The 15,246-nt window shown below is 41.0% G+C and overlaps 1 protein-coding gene across 1 annotated transcript in view; it reads left to right on the top strand.

Moving 5' to 3' along the window:
* Positions 1 to 674: 674 nt before the first annotated feature.
* cfap44 (cilia and flagella associated protein 44) overlaps positions 675 to 15,246 on the top strand; it is a 23,157-nt gene continuing 8,585 nt past the window's right edge. Inside the window, exons 1-23 of the mRNA XM_008298966.1 lie at positions 675 to 750; positions 1,230 to 1,386; positions 2,402 to 2,564; positions 3,010 to 3,112; positions 3,186 to 3,402; positions 4,202 to 4,316; positions 5,178 to 5,342; positions 6,383 to 6,532; positions 6,620 to 6,667; positions 7,437 to 7,536; positions 7,618 to 7,712; positions 7,795 to 7,992; positions 9,321 to 9,431; positions 9,508 to 9,660; positions 9,801 to 9,995; positions 10,869 to 11,011; positions 11,551 to 11,830; positions 12,744 to 12,811; positions 13,063 to 13,225; positions 13,537 to 13,667; positions 14,236 to 14,429; positions 14,501 to 14,645; positions 14,748 to 14,901. Coding sequence (XP_008297188.1) covers positions 675 to 750; positions 1,230 to 1,386; positions 2,402 to 2,564; positions 3,010 to 3,112; positions 3,186 to 3,402; positions 4,202 to 4,316; positions 5,178 to 5,342; positions 6,383 to 6,532; positions 6,620 to 6,667; positions 7,437 to 7,536; positions 7,618 to 7,712; positions 7,795 to 7,992; positions 9,321 to 9,431; positions 9,508 to 9,660; positions 9,801 to 9,995; positions 10,869 to 11,011; positions 11,551 to 11,830; positions 12,744 to 12,811; positions 13,063 to 13,225; positions 13,537 to 13,667; positions 14,236 to 14,429; positions 14,501 to 14,645; positions 14,748 to 14,901 — 3,324 coding nt within the window. The remainder of the gene's footprint in view (positions 751 to 1,229; positions 1,387 to 2,401; positions 2,565 to 3,009; positions 3,113 to 3,185; positions 3,403 to 4,201; positions 4,317 to 5,177; positions 5,343 to 6,382; positions 6,533 to 6,619; positions 6,668 to 7,436; positions 7,537 to 7,617; positions 7,713 to 7,794; positions 7,993 to 9,320; positions 9,432 to 9,507; positions 9,661 to 9,800; positions 9,996 to 10,868; positions 11,012 to 11,550; positions 11,831 to 12,743; positions 12,812 to 13,062; positions 13,226 to 13,536; positions 13,668 to 14,235; positions 14,430 to 14,500; positions 14,646 to 14,747; positions 14,902 to 15,246) is intronic.

Below are 15,246 nucleotides of genomic sequence, written 5' to 3'. Positions count from 1 at the left end.
GACGTCCAATCAAACTGAACGGACGCTGCCGTAAAACGTACGCCGATGTTGCGACACCTTCATAGCGCAAAAACGTAGGATAAAATCAAATTTTACCGATTATACATGCTCATATTTGAATATTAAGATCATTACAGGAGTCCAGCAGTTTAGCGACAACAACGTGCTTCGGTTTCTGTCGGTCTCTGTCGCTCTTCACGACTTTAAAGCAGCCATGTTTGTTTACAGGCAGGATTTAAAGGGACAGAACAACAAAATGCCGAGTTGACGCTTCGTAACCTTTAAAATACGTAATTTGTGAAGTGCTTTTTAGTCCGTTTCATTTATCTATGCTTGATACAATTATATTTTGTGGTTTCAGTACAATTTACTGTGTTTGATGTTTGTTTAAGTAGCTCATCAGACGCTGAGAACTACGTTACCCATGAGGCTTTGCAGCGACGTGGCTTCCTTGTTGCCTGGCAACGTCCTAAAACAGACTAGGGGCGAAATTACCGAAAGTAGAGGGTAACAAATTACTTTATAATAAATAAGAATTAGCTTGATAAACTATCGCTGCTAGCTTAGTATTTTGTCTTGTTGTCACTTTCACAGTTTAGCGGCAGTTTGTTCAAATTTAAAATACCGTTTTAACCATATATTCTTCTGTTAGTTTTACACATTAAAAAGTCGAAATGTCTGAAGAAACCACAGTTTGTGTTGCTGAAGAGGCTGAGAACAAACAAACGGGCTCACAGGACAACACAGAAGGTAAAGTCTGACTGTAAACCACGTTAACGTTCACATAGTATGAATGCAAACCACATGTACCAACTAGAAACTGAGGAATAAAGTATAAGTGTGCATCCTTTTAAAAGAAATTAAGAAAATATTTTGAATTCTGAAGCAAATTAAGATAAATAAGCAGCAGAGATGGCAGTTAAAAAGCTGAAATAATAATCTTCAGAAGCTTTATTTTAAATGTGACTGAAGTAGAAACAGGTACATCATCAGAGTTTAAATGAACAAAACCATGAGTCAAACACATATTCAGTCATAACCAGATGTGCAGTTGGATCATTGGGATTTCAGATCCATCAAACGATAACTCAAAGGTGGGAGTTTTCAAATGCCACGACACCAACAACATGTCAGAAACACAGGAACTACACACACGTATTTGCTTTCTACAGTGGAACAATCCACATGTTAAATAGTTGGTGAGTAAAAGCTGCTCTCCTCCTCCTCAGGATGTGATGCTGGAGACTCGGTGATGCAGCTGGAGGCTGAAGGAGAATCACAGAAGCAGCAGCTTCCTGCAGACATGTTCTACAAATACGAGGAGCTTCACTCCAGACCGACCGTCACGGCCGACTCCGAGATCCCAGAGAACCTCCTGCACCTGTCGTATCCTTCTGTTCCAAAGAATTTAATAAAAATAAAAAAAACATTTCGCTGTCTCGCATTGTAAATAAACATCCACAATTATTACAATAATTACACAGACGTTCAGTCTCAGTTTGCATTTTATTCACAAATAAATCTACTCCTTTAGTACTGAGAATAAACTCTGTAAAGAACTTTCTAGTCCTTCAAGGCAGAAGTCATAATTTGCTCAATTTCACATGTCTTTTTTCTTTCACAAATGAAAATAAAACTCCAGCTTGCGTTAAGATAAGATAAGATAAGATAAGATCAGCCTTTATTTATCTCACAGTGGAGAAATTCACGTTGTTGTTAGTAGCATTAAACACAGAGATACACACATACGAGACAGACAAAAGACAAATAAATTAAGTCAAATTAACTTGGTAATTAGTAATCATTTACTGGTATTTGTCTCATAAGTGCCAGTAACACAAGAATTAAGAAAGTGAGTAAGTGAGAAATGAAAGAAATTAGAAGAATCAATATTTTAAAAAGTACAATTTTTAAAAATGTATAAATGCAATATACACGCTACCATCTTTCATATATTAAAATTCTGCACGTATTTCCATTTATTATGTGTGTAATATTTTAAATAGGGGTATAAAGCAGGTACATTATGTACTGTATCAAAATACACCAACACCCCCCTTAATATTGTGTAGGGACTAATTGGTATATATGATATTAACATTTTTTAAAATTGCAGTATAGTAGAAAAACAGTATTATTCTATTATGGTTTAAGAACGTAGATGTGTTCGATAAGTCACTGCTAATAGTAGTACTTACATAGTAATAGTGAAAATAATATATATCATGTAATAAAAGAAAGTATGTTGTTGTAAACAAGCAATTTGATATTCTTATTCTTATTATTCTTATTCTTCTTATTGTAGAACTTTTGGTGACATAATAAAATAATCTAAAATAAATCTTGTATACAGCTTCAGTGACTCTGTATAATGTGGATCCTTCACTCGTCCTGCGTTCAGTCACTCCTTCGGTTACGACAGCAGCCGCAGGTCAAATCTGAAGCTGCTCGACGACAGAACTCTGATGTTCGTGGCGGGAAACCTGCTGGTTCTGCTGGACATTTCCACCGAGGAGCAGAAGTACCTGAGATCCTGCAGCGGAGGAGGAATCGGCTGCATCGCGGTAAGAAAACTGACAAACTGTAAGTCGTGGAGGCGAGGAGGAGCACTGATTCTGAAGTTTAAAATATATTTGATGAGAAGCTTTTATTCCTGAGTTTGTGAGTCTAAGTAAAAGTGAAACATCTTTTACTTATTAATCTTCTACTCAAGTGCAAAATGTAGTTTTTAGTCTTGACCAGGCCTCGATTCATGTGTTTGTGATCAATATATGTGATCATGTGATGTGAGAAAAGAGGTAATTGACTACACTGATTAAAAAATGCTTTTGTTAGAAAGTCGTCAACAGTTGTCTGACTACAGTTTGCTAGAAAAGCAAAAATAAATACAAAAATGTTTTATTTTTAACTCCAAACCTTTGACGGACATATGGACGTAAAGCAAAAACACAATCCTGTCATTGCTAACGCTAACCCACATGTTCACATCTTTGTGTGTCTGTGTTGTAGGTCCACCCGAGCAAGAACTACTTTGCCGTCGCAGAGAAAGGAAACCAGCCCAACATCATAGTCTACGAATATCCTTCCCTCAGACCGTACCGAATCCTCAGAGGTACACGTGACCAGCACTCACAGTTGTTATTTCACATTACTGGCTGCTCATGCTTGGACCTGCCTGCCTGTAGGTGGCACCGAGCTCGAGTACAGCTTCGTGGACTTCAACCGTGACGGAGGCCTGCTGGCCAGCGTGGGCGGCTCGCCCGACTACATGCTGACTCTGTGGGAGTGGAGGCAGGAGGAGGTGATGCTGAGCTGCAAGGCTGTTTCACAGGACGTCTACAGGGTCGGCTTCTCCCCGTACGACCCGGGACTGCTCACATCGTCGGGATCCGCACACATCAAGTAAAAGACATACCGAGTGTTTAAACACTGTAACCACATAAACACAGCTGTGGTTTGATTGTATTTTATCTCTATGGCACCTTTTGAAACCAGACTTTACAAGAACGCAACATTAAAACATAAAAAAACAAATGCAGGTGGGTTTTTAGATGCTTTCTAACCTGAGGCATTGACTGAGCTGCTCTGACAGAAAGTTGTTCTGACAAGCTGAAGTAGCAAAAACATGTTCCCCCTTTGTTTTAAGCATCTACTGTGGAAATCCATTTCCTGACTTCAGAGGGTCGCGTTACAGAATAAAGGCTAAAACACTTTGCTGCATTGTTTAATCAAGTGACGGATGAGTAGTTCAATGGTTAAATTCAAAGAGCTTTCTTGCTAAATGTTCGGTGGGAAGGTCAGTAAACTTTACAAGCCTTTAAGGACCTGCTGCCAAGAAGCATCCCCACATGATGATGATGCCGCCGCCATGCTTCACTGTGTGGATGGTGTGTTTATGATGATGTGTGTTGTTTCTAGTTTCATCAGAACCAAGAACCTTCTTCCACTTGACTTCAGAGTCTCCCACAAATTAAACTGACTATTAATCAATGCTGACAAACTATAGAATAGAAAAATAAACTTGTGAGTACCCTTTATTGGCAGTGGGTGTTTTTGTTTTTGTTTTCTTTCTGGACTACTTGAGTCTTATTGTTACCTAAATGCTGCTAAGCAATTAGAAGCACCTCCAGGAAACAGTTTCTCGAGGCGGAGATATCTTCCAGTAAACAACACTCCCATTAAAACGTCTTTTCTTTGTCAGGTTCTGGAAAATGGCGCCCACGTTCACGGGCCTGAAACTGCAAGGGGTTATGGGACACTTTGGGAAAACCGCGGCGACTGATATCGAGGGCTTCGTGGAACTTCCTGATGGAAAGGTCTGTGTGCTGCTGATGTGACAGTTTGGGTTTATAGAAGTCTGGAAATCCATCTAACCACACATGAGCTACACGATAACCGTAGCATGCCAACATGTTTATACTGACAGTGCTAACATGCTAATATTTATCAGCTATCAGTGTGTCGGCCCAGTTTAATAATTAACACGAACCACAAAGTACAGCTGAGATTAATGAGACCGTCACTTGATTTGTGGGTATTTATTAGGACATGAAAGTGTTCATAAAAATGTTGATCCGATGATGGATCACCAACAGTATCGTCATTCATCCTGAGCGGATAATGAAAGTGTGTAGAAAATGTCACGTCATGGTGATCCATCTGGAATTTTATGTTGTTTTATTGCCAAAAACAATAAAATAACACAGAGCTAAGCCGACTTGGCTGAAATATACATTATAATTTTCTAGATTTACGATGCTTCGGTTTTCCAGTTAAGTTTAATTTAACCTCATTACTGGTCCTGGTATTCTTGTAAATCTTAAACATGTTGCAGTAAACAGTGAATTCTTTGTGTAGAAGAATTTTGATAAAGAAATGCATTAATATTAACAATAAGATGATTCAAATCCAGACATCAGGGTTCATGAACAGTACAGCTGCAGGTTAAAGAGTTATTTTTGTTCACGTCATCTCTCTACAGGAGCTTTCAATCACATCAATTTTCCATTTTTTCAGTTCGTGTTGTTTAAGTTTGCGTCATACAAATAAAATCTCTGGTTGAAATCAAGTGTTGTTTTCAAGATAAAGATTGAGCTTCCAAACATCTGTTTCATTCAACAATCCTCTGTAAGGAAAGAGCTGGTAGTCACTGGTCTGACTTGGTTCCTTCCTCTCAGGTGGTGTCGGGCACCGACTGGGGAAACTTGCTGCTGTGGGATGGAAACACCATCAAGGTGGAGATTTGCTGTAAGGATGGACGGAGCTGCCACAGTGGGACGGTTCAGCCGTTTGCTGTGGAGGACGGACAGCTGATGACGTTTGGTTCGGACGGAGTGATCCGGGTAAGACTTGCCTCTAAATGACATCCTGGATTCTTTCTAAATGAACAGTGAACATCCAGACATCCGCTGTGACTGAATATCTGCAGAGAGCAGCAGTATTTACCTCTAACACATTATCACATTATATGGATATTATACAGAGTTCTGTGGTCAAAGATGTATTGATCTGCAGTCTTATGCACAAGTTAAGACAAGGCTCCATCATTCGCTTCACTTCTGAGAAGCAAACCAAACGTCCTAAAGGGAGCATGACTTAGAGTTTCATATATCACTAAAAAAGGCCCATTAATTTCCCAAACAGCTAAATCATTCCTATTTAAATCTTGTTAAAACAGTTTCCGCTCAACCATCTCTGATTTGCAGGAATTTCTTGTAGCATCAAATATGGATTTTTATAGACATGTTTGTGAAATTTTAGCGACTACTTCCCGAGATAACAAAAAAACTTGTCTGTTGATATTTTTTCACACATTAAAATTTGAGTCTGTTTAACTTTTTTTTTTTTCATCATAAACTGTGAAATTTCAGCTCCTTTTTTTTCGCCCAAATTGAAATTTGAGGCTTTTTGAATGTCAATTTCTCAGGAACTCTACAAAATAAAAGCCTGAAATTTTCACTGTTGTTTCTCATCATGTCATTGATTCAGAATCTGCAGTTTTGGACAATTAGATCAAATAATCTCTGATTATAGATGAGTTGAAATATGGAAGAAAAAAAGAAACTGAAGCCATTGCAAGATATCCTCAAATTTCAATGTGCAAAAAAGAAAGTACAGAAAGTGGGTCAGTGGACTTTTTTTTTTTCTTCTTTTTTAAATGATGTTAACTCTGAAATAAGGCGACTCTTCCCTGCTGAACTGTTTGGCCCCATCATTGCTGCTTGCAGCCATATTTTGTTTTATTTTTTATTTTTTCCAATGCAGTCGTCTTTCTGGAGTCTGAAAACACACAAAATAATTTGACAAATATGTCGACATGAAGAACAACAAGGAGAATGCAGTTTGTTTTACGTCCAGTATGACTTTGTGATCCTCCCTGCAGGGCTGGGACTTTGAGAAGATCATCTCGGCCGACAGCGACGGCAGCAGGATGGAGATGGAGCCGACCAACGAGATGGCGGTCGGACACAACGTGTGCCTCTCCTCGGTGGCTCGGAGCACCGAGACCGACTCCTTCGTCTGGTTCGCTCAGGTCAGAACACAAAACATCTTCACTTGAAAGTGTTTGTAACACACCATCAGGCATCACATTGATCCTGAACTCTGTGTGGTTTTGTAGGATTCAAATGGAGCCATCTGGAAACTGGATCTGTCATTCACCAACACGGTGAGCTTGTACACCATCACTTTGGGTTTTTAAAGAGACATCACATAGTCCACATGTCTAATGTATTTAACTGGGCAGACTGTTGATTAATTAAGTCAAAAACTGTTATATAAAGTTATCATTGCAGTTATTTAAATTGAGGTAAATGTGAGTGTTCCACAAATCAACCTGACACAACATGAGAAATGCAGTACCTAGCAGAGGAAGGCAATAATATAAAAATAAACGTCACATTATCAAAAAAAAAAATAGGTAAGCTAACAAAAAAAAGACTAGAATCCAAGAATTATCAAGTAATACTGGCAATGATACTGAGGTTGTAAAGTATCACACATAATAATAAACATATTGCACATTTAATTGAGATAGTAGACGTGAAATCAAAATATTGCTCCATAAAAAAATGAAATATTGCACATGAAATTAAAATATTAGATATTAGCCTAAAATCTTGCACATAAAATTGTAATTTTACACATGATGCCCTGACTGATACAGCCCAAACTATTGAGTAAATTAATGTTGCAAATGCTTTAAAATTGTCTTTTCTGAATATAATAGAAAATAATGCACATGGAATTAAAGCATTGCACAAGAAAATGAATTGTTAAACATGATGCTGAAACAGCCATTGCACAAACTATTAGGAAGACCAATACTGCAAACGATAGGTTATATATATGTTATGTTGTGTGTCCCTAATGGAAACCACGTTGCTCTGCTGTGTGTGGTTGTAGTTCGGTGAATCATTATATCATCTGTCCTGCAGACTCCTGATCCAGAGTGTCTGTTTACCTTCCATTCCGGGTCGATCCAAGGCCTGGATGTGTCCAAGAAATCCCACCTGATGGCCACGACCAGCCTGGACCGTCAGTTCATTCACACCTGCTCATGTACAGTTTGAGTTTTCGTGTACTGTCACTCAGTACTACGTATGTTTCTGTCTCCAGGCTCAGTCAGAGTTTTTGACTTCGTGGCCAAAAGAGAAGTGACCAGCAGTCGCTTCAATCAGGGAGGAACTGCTCTCCGCTGGGCTCCACCGCTGGTAAAGACTGATGCATAAATCATTCTCACACGAACATCAGAGGACAGACTTTGACTCCTGCAGCTCTGGTGTTTGTCTGCAGGTGAACCAGACCGGAGGTTTGCTGGTGGCCGGCTTCGAGGACGGCGTGGTTCGATTGCTGGAGCTGTTCACTGCTCCGAGGCTGCATGCGGTCGCCGGGAGAGACTCCAAGCTGCGCCTCAAACAGGCCTTCAAACCCCATAACGCTCCCGTAACCGCCGTGGCCTTCGAGCGAAACGGAGAGATCCTGGCCACCGGGGTAAGAAACTCTCCAGGACGACGGCGTTTATCCCCGCAGGAGTTCAACTCTACAGCTCCACAGGAAGCAGCAGTTTGTCAGAATGATGCTTGTTATTGTGCTTCTGCTGTGTTCACGGAAACACCAGAAATCTTGGGTTTTGAAATAGTTTCTAACAGCAGTTGAAGTTTCTGAAGTTGTTACACCTAATTTAACGTGTTAAGAAGTCGTAGGGTTACAAATATTAGATTACTGATAAGATAAGCCCACTGGTGGCTTGTGTTCCAGCTGCTTCTACTCATAAAGCACAAGAAAGTACCGATGTTGGTGAGGCGAGGATGAGTTTCGGTAACAAATACAACCTTGAACATCCATCCATCCATTATCTATACACCACTTAATCCTCACTAGGGTCGTGGGGGGCTGGAGTCTATCTCAGCTGACTCAGGGTGAAGGCAGGTTCACCTGGACAGGTAACCAGTCTATCACAGGGCTACACTTAGAGACAGACAACCAAGCACACTCACATTCACACCTACGGACAATTTAGAATCACCAGTTAACCTCAGCATGTTTCTGGAGTGTGGGAGGAAGCTGGAGAACCCGGAGAGAACCCACGCTGCACGGGGAGAACATGGAGACTCCACACAGAAAGATCCTGGGTGTCCTCACCGGGACGTGAACCGGCGACCTTCTTGCTGCGAGACAACAGTGCTAACCACTGAGCCACCTTGCAGCAACCTTGAACATTTTTATTTTCTTCATCACTCAGAGTGTTTACTTTGGAAGAAGAAACTGAAGATTTATGAGCTGCTTAATGTTAAAATGTGTGAAAATCTCTCTCGTGAATTCAAACTTCTTCATAAACACAAGAATCGGTGCAGTTTCTGATATCAGTATTTCTACTCATGAAAGAATCTGGGTAATATTATTGTCTTTTAATAGTTTAACACATGCAAAGTTGTTATTTTCCACATCCAGAGAAACTTGTGCAATCTCTGAATTTCCACATATGGAAGAATCTGTACAATATTAACAGTACTTATGTATTATGTTTGCTTTTTATTTTTTTCTAATGATGTTTCTTACATGTTTGAATCTTCCCCTTTGCTGCTGCAGTAAAGATCCCCACTGTAGAATCAGTAATGGCTCAGTTAAGAATGAAAAATTCGATTAAGAATGTTAAATGTCAGTCACCAGTTTACAGTTTTACATTTTATGTCACGTCTGAACATAGAGATGAATGGACGAGATGTGAAAACTGCTGCAGGAGGAGTTTGGCAAATATCTACAGACACTTTATTAATCAGGAGTTTTGTTTTGCTGTTCATCTTCACCTTCCTGCTCAGAGTTCAGACTCCACCGTGTTCTTCTTCACCGTCGGCGGGAAGTACAACCCCATCGGTTTCGTCCATGTTCCGGGGCCGGTGCAGGCGCTGGATTGGTCGCCTCATTCCCACGTAAGTCTCACATCTGGGATTCACCTGAGACGCCACCCAGATGTAGTTTAACCCCCGTTTTTACACTTTAACGCAGAGTGAAAACCGGCTGCTCGTCCTGTGTCAGAGCGGCCACGTGGTCGAAGTCCACAGTCCTGAACCGGACGCCCAGAAACCGACGACAACCTTCCAGCTGCCCGACTTACCCAGAAGGTCGTTCAGGTTCAGGAGCATCAAATCCAGAATCAAGGTTTGACCTTGCTCCGTCTCACATGAATAAATCCATGCATTTATGTGGCTGTGTTGCATTATTCTGTGTTTTGTTTGTTATCGACTATGACTGCAGCTTGAAACTTCTACATTTGAGGGATTCGTGTTTGCGTGTTTCAGAGAGACGAGGAAATCGCAAGACGTCAAGCTGTGAGGAAGAAACAGAGAGACGAGCGTTTGAAGAAATCAGAGCAGCTGGATGCAGAGAAAGAGGAAGATGAGGAGGAAGAATTACCGCCCGTCTACATCCCAGATCCTCCAAGTCCTCTGTACTGTGGCTTCTACTCACTGCCTGGACACTTCTGGCTCTCCATGGTACAGACAGACAGTTAATGTTGAGAAACTGATCAATTAACACTGATTCAGTCATACGGGGGAATCACAGAAAACATAAACTTGTTTCTTGCACTTGCAGAAGCAGAAATGAGCTAGAATGCAGTGAACAACCAAGTTTTTGCAATCAGTGTCTCACCGACATGTTAAAGTCACAAAGTTAAAGGTATCGGACCTCAAATGAAGTGTTTCTGACGGATTAAAAATGGTTCCAGACGTGTTAAATGTTCAGTGAGATTAGCAGACAAACCGTGCATGACAACTACGTTCCACTCTCTTACTATTTTATTGTACTTTTTTTGTTTAAGTATGTGAATACAGCACCCTCTTACTAAGCGATCGGTAGATTATGATTAGAAACTCATCCACGAGTTGCTTTACTGTTTCTGCTCCCCACAGTGAAAATAAAGAGAAACTGATGAAAAATCTTAAATTGGTTGAGATGATGGATGAGCAGATGACACAAACATACTGTAAACTCTAGAATAACCTTATTTAAAGCAACCAGTGGCACATATTTTGTTTTTTTACTGGCCCAGACTGGAACAGAGTTCGTCCTCCTGATTGGTTGTCGTGTCCAAATCGTATTTATAATTGGCTCAATCATTGCTGTATGTGTCTTTATAGTGTTGGTGTGCATGTTTTGATATTTATTAGAAGATTATGGTTTGTATTTGATGATAGAACATCAAGAAAACTGATCAGACATTCAAGTAGCGTTGCTATAAAGGTTTTGTAACCTCAAGAATTTCCTTTGAGATTTATAAAGTCTGGTCTTTAATATAGAAAAAGAGGATCTGAGGATGGATCTTGTTTCTTGACTGAATCCATGTTTCTCTCGTCTCTCTCCTGCAGGGAGGCTTTGATTCAGGATGTTTGTATCACTGTAAGTTCTCAGAGAATCAGGATGAAGATCCAGACCAACGGCAGGACGAACCCTTTGACTTTCTACCGATCGATGACACAGACGACGACCCGATTCGCTCCGTCACCTTCAGGTTGCTGAAAGAAACTCTTCTGGTTCATGGATTTGGTTTAGATTCATCTGCTTTGTTTTGCACAGAAGCAGACAGCAGCATATAGTTCAGTATCTGGCAGATACTGAGTGAGAAATCTGTCTCGGGAGCTGATGGAGACCAAACCAGAGCTAAGAGATGTGACTTTTCATGACTGAATTGATTTTTTTTTCATATTTCAACTCACCTATAACCAATGATTATTTGATCTGCTTGTCCAATATTGCAGATTGACATGATGAGAACTGACAGAGAAAATTTCAGGTTTTTATCTTTCATAGTTCCTCAGATGTTCAAAGAGCCTCAAATTTCAATGTGAGAACAACCTGCTGAAAGAGGGTCAACTGGCAGTTTTTGTATTTGACACCAAAAATTTCACAGTTACCACTATAACCATCCACAGCTAATGATAAAACAATTTAAATCAAATCCATGATAATCGACCAGGAAGCCCCTGATGACTTAGGATTGGAACAACCCACCAGTTTAACCTGTTTAAGGCGGTATTTGGGGTTTTGCAGCTCCAACAGGCAGCTGCTGCTCTGCGGGATGCACTCGGGCTCCATCAGGGTTTATCCTCTGCAGCCGGCCGACCCCGGCCTCTCCTCCATGAAGGCCTGCTGGAGTCTCAGCGTCCACGACAGCTGCTACGGCCACCTGCGACACATCCGCTGCAGCCACGACGACCTGTTCGTTCTGACGGCCGGAGACGACGGGAACATCTTCTCCTTCAGCCTGCTGCCTCCGGAGGAGCTGCAGAAAACCCTGCAGAGGAAGACGGCCAAAGTGGCCTCACCCAGGGTCAGAACGCTTTTATTAATTCTTTCTTTTAGCGTCTGTTTAGTGATACAAGTTGTCGCTGTGTGGTTAAATATTTTCAGTATTAGGACTCAATGGAAGGAAGTTTCATGTGGCAAATATAGTCTGGACCAAACAAAGGGTTCTTTTGCAAAAGTTAAGTGTGACAGTTTGAATGTATGCTAACAAGATGAGTGAATATAATCGTACAGCAACAAAGAACTTGTCAAATCAGTTTTTAATGACAATCTCAAATGCAAACAAATGCAAAATGGCATAAAACATATAGAAAATCACTTTTGTTCTTTATGTTAACCGTCCACGTGAGGTGTTTACAGGTGTCTGGTCACATCAGCAGGTCTTTTTCCCTTTTTTGTGACTGACTTAATTTTTATTTAATCTACCACACACACAAATAAAAACTCTTGCTACAATCGCTTCCTTAATGGATTTTTCTCAACACTATTATAAAAGGAAATGCTTTATTTAATGTTGATACAACTTTCCATACCGGTTGTCTCAAAACCACAATCCTCAAACTACATAAAATCACAGTAACATCAGTGTGGCTCGTACAAAGAGAAGAAAAACAACAACAAGTGCGATACAAGAAAAACAGGCGACTAAGGTTCAAACATCTGACCATCTTTCAATAAACCTGCCTGTTTTTCTCGTCTTGCTGTGTTTTCTATGATAAAGTCAGAGCCATGAAGCTGTTATCAGTTTATTTGTTATTAAAAGCAAAATTCTCAGTAGAGAGATCAGGTCTCTGTCTGCATCTGTCTTATTGTTTGGTGTTGTACTTGGTATAAAGCTCTCTTGTTACATGTTTAATCTTTAATCAGGAAAAATTAAGAGTTTATTGATGATGTTTGTAGTTATGCATGTGGATGAAAATGTGATATTATCTTGTTAGCACGTTGCTCAGGTTGGTCTGGAGAACGAGGCGTTAGCTCTGGACATTGAGGATCCAGCAGCTTACAGGTAAATGAAAGTTGTTCTCGTCTTCCTCTGCGTCAATTTTCTTTTCTTTCCGACTTTCTATACTAACTATTTTAGCAGATATTGTATAATAATATTGTATTTTGCATGTGGATTTTCAGAGTTTTTTATTCTGAAGTTGTAGCTCTGGTGAACATCTGAGAATCTACTGTTTTTGGTGTCACTGCGACTCAACAAAATCCTGAACGTGTCGCCTCTTCTGACTTCCTAACCTCCAACCCGAACCCCTCCAGCATAGAGATGGCCAAGCAGAAGCTGGAGAGCGACCACCTGCGTCGCGAGACCGAGCTGAAGGTGGCGGAGAAGCAGAAGAAGCTGACGGAGCTGCAGAAGAGGTTTAAACAAGTGCTGAGCGACAACCAGAGTCTGCCGGAGCATGTTCGTCTGAAACCTGAGGTACAGACGCAAACACCTGAGTGCAGCATCCTCATGTCTGATAAATCATCTGGTTTGACTTTAAACTTGCTCTAATCTAGTTTAAGGAGGGAATCTTCCACTAAAAAAGACTGTAACTGTAGATTTCCATGTGATTTATAAAGCATAGCCTCCTATAAGCTTCAGTTTTTAAACTGTTTTTGCACCAAAACTGAACTGAAAGCTGATTTGGAAGGACAAGACAAGGTTAGAGTCATGCATATTGTTGTTATTTATGTGAATAAGTTAAGGGTTTATGCTAATTCAGTGTCCTGAACTGTGTGTGTTTGTAGGAGCTGCAGCTGGACCGGCGTTTCTACGAGCAGGCAGAGCGGCTGAAGGCTCAGCGGGCGATGGAGGTCAGGAGGCAGCTCTGCTGGGAGCAGGAACGCTGCAGCATCGCACTCAGAAAGCTGCAGGACTGGTACATGCACGCCAACCAAACATCAGGATATGCACAGATAATGCTGCAGTCCTCATACCTTTCCCCAGCAGAAACAAAGCTGCTGTCAAATCTGAACACACTGACACCAAATAGCAGAATGAAGCACATATATGTCTGTTTAGGAATCATAGATATTGTCTCTACACGGCGAACAGGAACTGCTAGAAGCTAAAGCAGCAGAACTTTTACTGACACAGACAGTAAAATAGGCCGTAAGCTAAGGGAGTACGCTCAAGTCTAACATTAAACTGTCCACATCCTCAGTAACGTTTCATAGTTCTCCATATTAGTTGATTTAAACTGAGTAGTTGTTATATAGTTATTGTTGTGTTACTTGATTTTAATTGCAAGATAATTAAACATAAGTTTTGTGTAAGAAAAAGTTCATACATTAAGTTTTGCTGCACGCTCCAGACAAGTTTAGTTTCACTGTTTTGGTGGCAAAGAACGTTAATAAACCATCATCCCGTCTTTGGAGTTGTGAGTTGTTACTGAATCTTGAGTTGAGGTGTTGATGTGATTATTTTTAACTCCTGTGTGTTTCCAGGTTCAGAGACTCTCTGCAGGTCACTGTAGTGGCCATCCGGTCCAACCACAAAGTCTCCACCTATCGGCTGCAGGCGCCCACCGAACCTTTGTCTCGTCAGAACTCACCTCATCGGCCTCACGGAGACGGAAACGCTGCACCAGAACGCAGGAGGTCCAGAGCAGAACCTGCAAAAGAGAGCGGCAAAATAGAAGGTGAGGAAGTGTCAGAGTGTTTGTTTCACCTGTTGTCTGGATCCGAGTTATCACCTGTGTTTGATCTGCAGAGGAGGAGGCGATTCGGCCTCCGGTGCCTCGAACTACAAGGGTTAAACTGGGAGATCGGCAGGAGGAGAGGCTCCGGAAGGCTGCAGAGAAAGCTGCGCAAGCCCGAGCCAGAATAGAGAAGAAAAAACAGGAGTGGGATCAAATGTGAGTGGCCTCAAACATCAACCAGATTAAGCCACAAGTGGAGTCTAAAATGAACCATAGCTGCTGGGATGCTGGTGTGAAACTGGACTGTTGGTGTGTCAGTTACGCAGAGAAGCCGAACGAGGACTACGAGGATCCGCAGGACGTCGAGGCCATCAGAGAAGCTCAGGAGAGCATCGGAGACGTGGCGATGGCGAAACAGCCGAGGATAAACACTGAGACGAAGAAAGAGGAGCTGATCGCCTTGGAGAGAAATGTACAAACTCACACATCCATCTCAAATCATCCAAAACAAACGCTCACAGCTCATATTAAAAGAATTCTTTCTGTTGTCTTTGAACACGCTGATGTAGTTTCATGTACGTACAGACTTGGTGACGGCTTAGAGAGACAAAAATGCAAACTTTTTTATGTAGAATTTGTTCATGTAGAAGAGAAGTTCTGTGAAGGAAACGAGGTTAACTGATTTTTTTTTTCTTAAAATTTTACTGGTCAAAGTTTAGAGTGGGTCACAGGGTTTTCAACACAACTGTACAAGTTGCTACCAAAAGACACTCGTTTTGATGTATAGTTTAAATGGGTTTTCTCAAAGCTGTGGGAC

Source organism: Stegastes partitus, unplaced genomic scaffold, assembly GCF_000690725.1.
Source record: "Stegastes partitus isolate 25-593 unplaced genomic scaffold, Stegastes_partitus-1.0.2 Scaffold1363, whole genome shotgun sequence".
Taxonomy (NCBI): domain Eukaryota; kingdom Metazoa; phylum Chordata; class Actinopteri; family Pomacentridae; genus Stegastes; species Stegastes partitus.
Note: the sequence above shows the minus strand (reverse complement) of the source record. Positions and strands in the feature narration are given on the sequence as shown.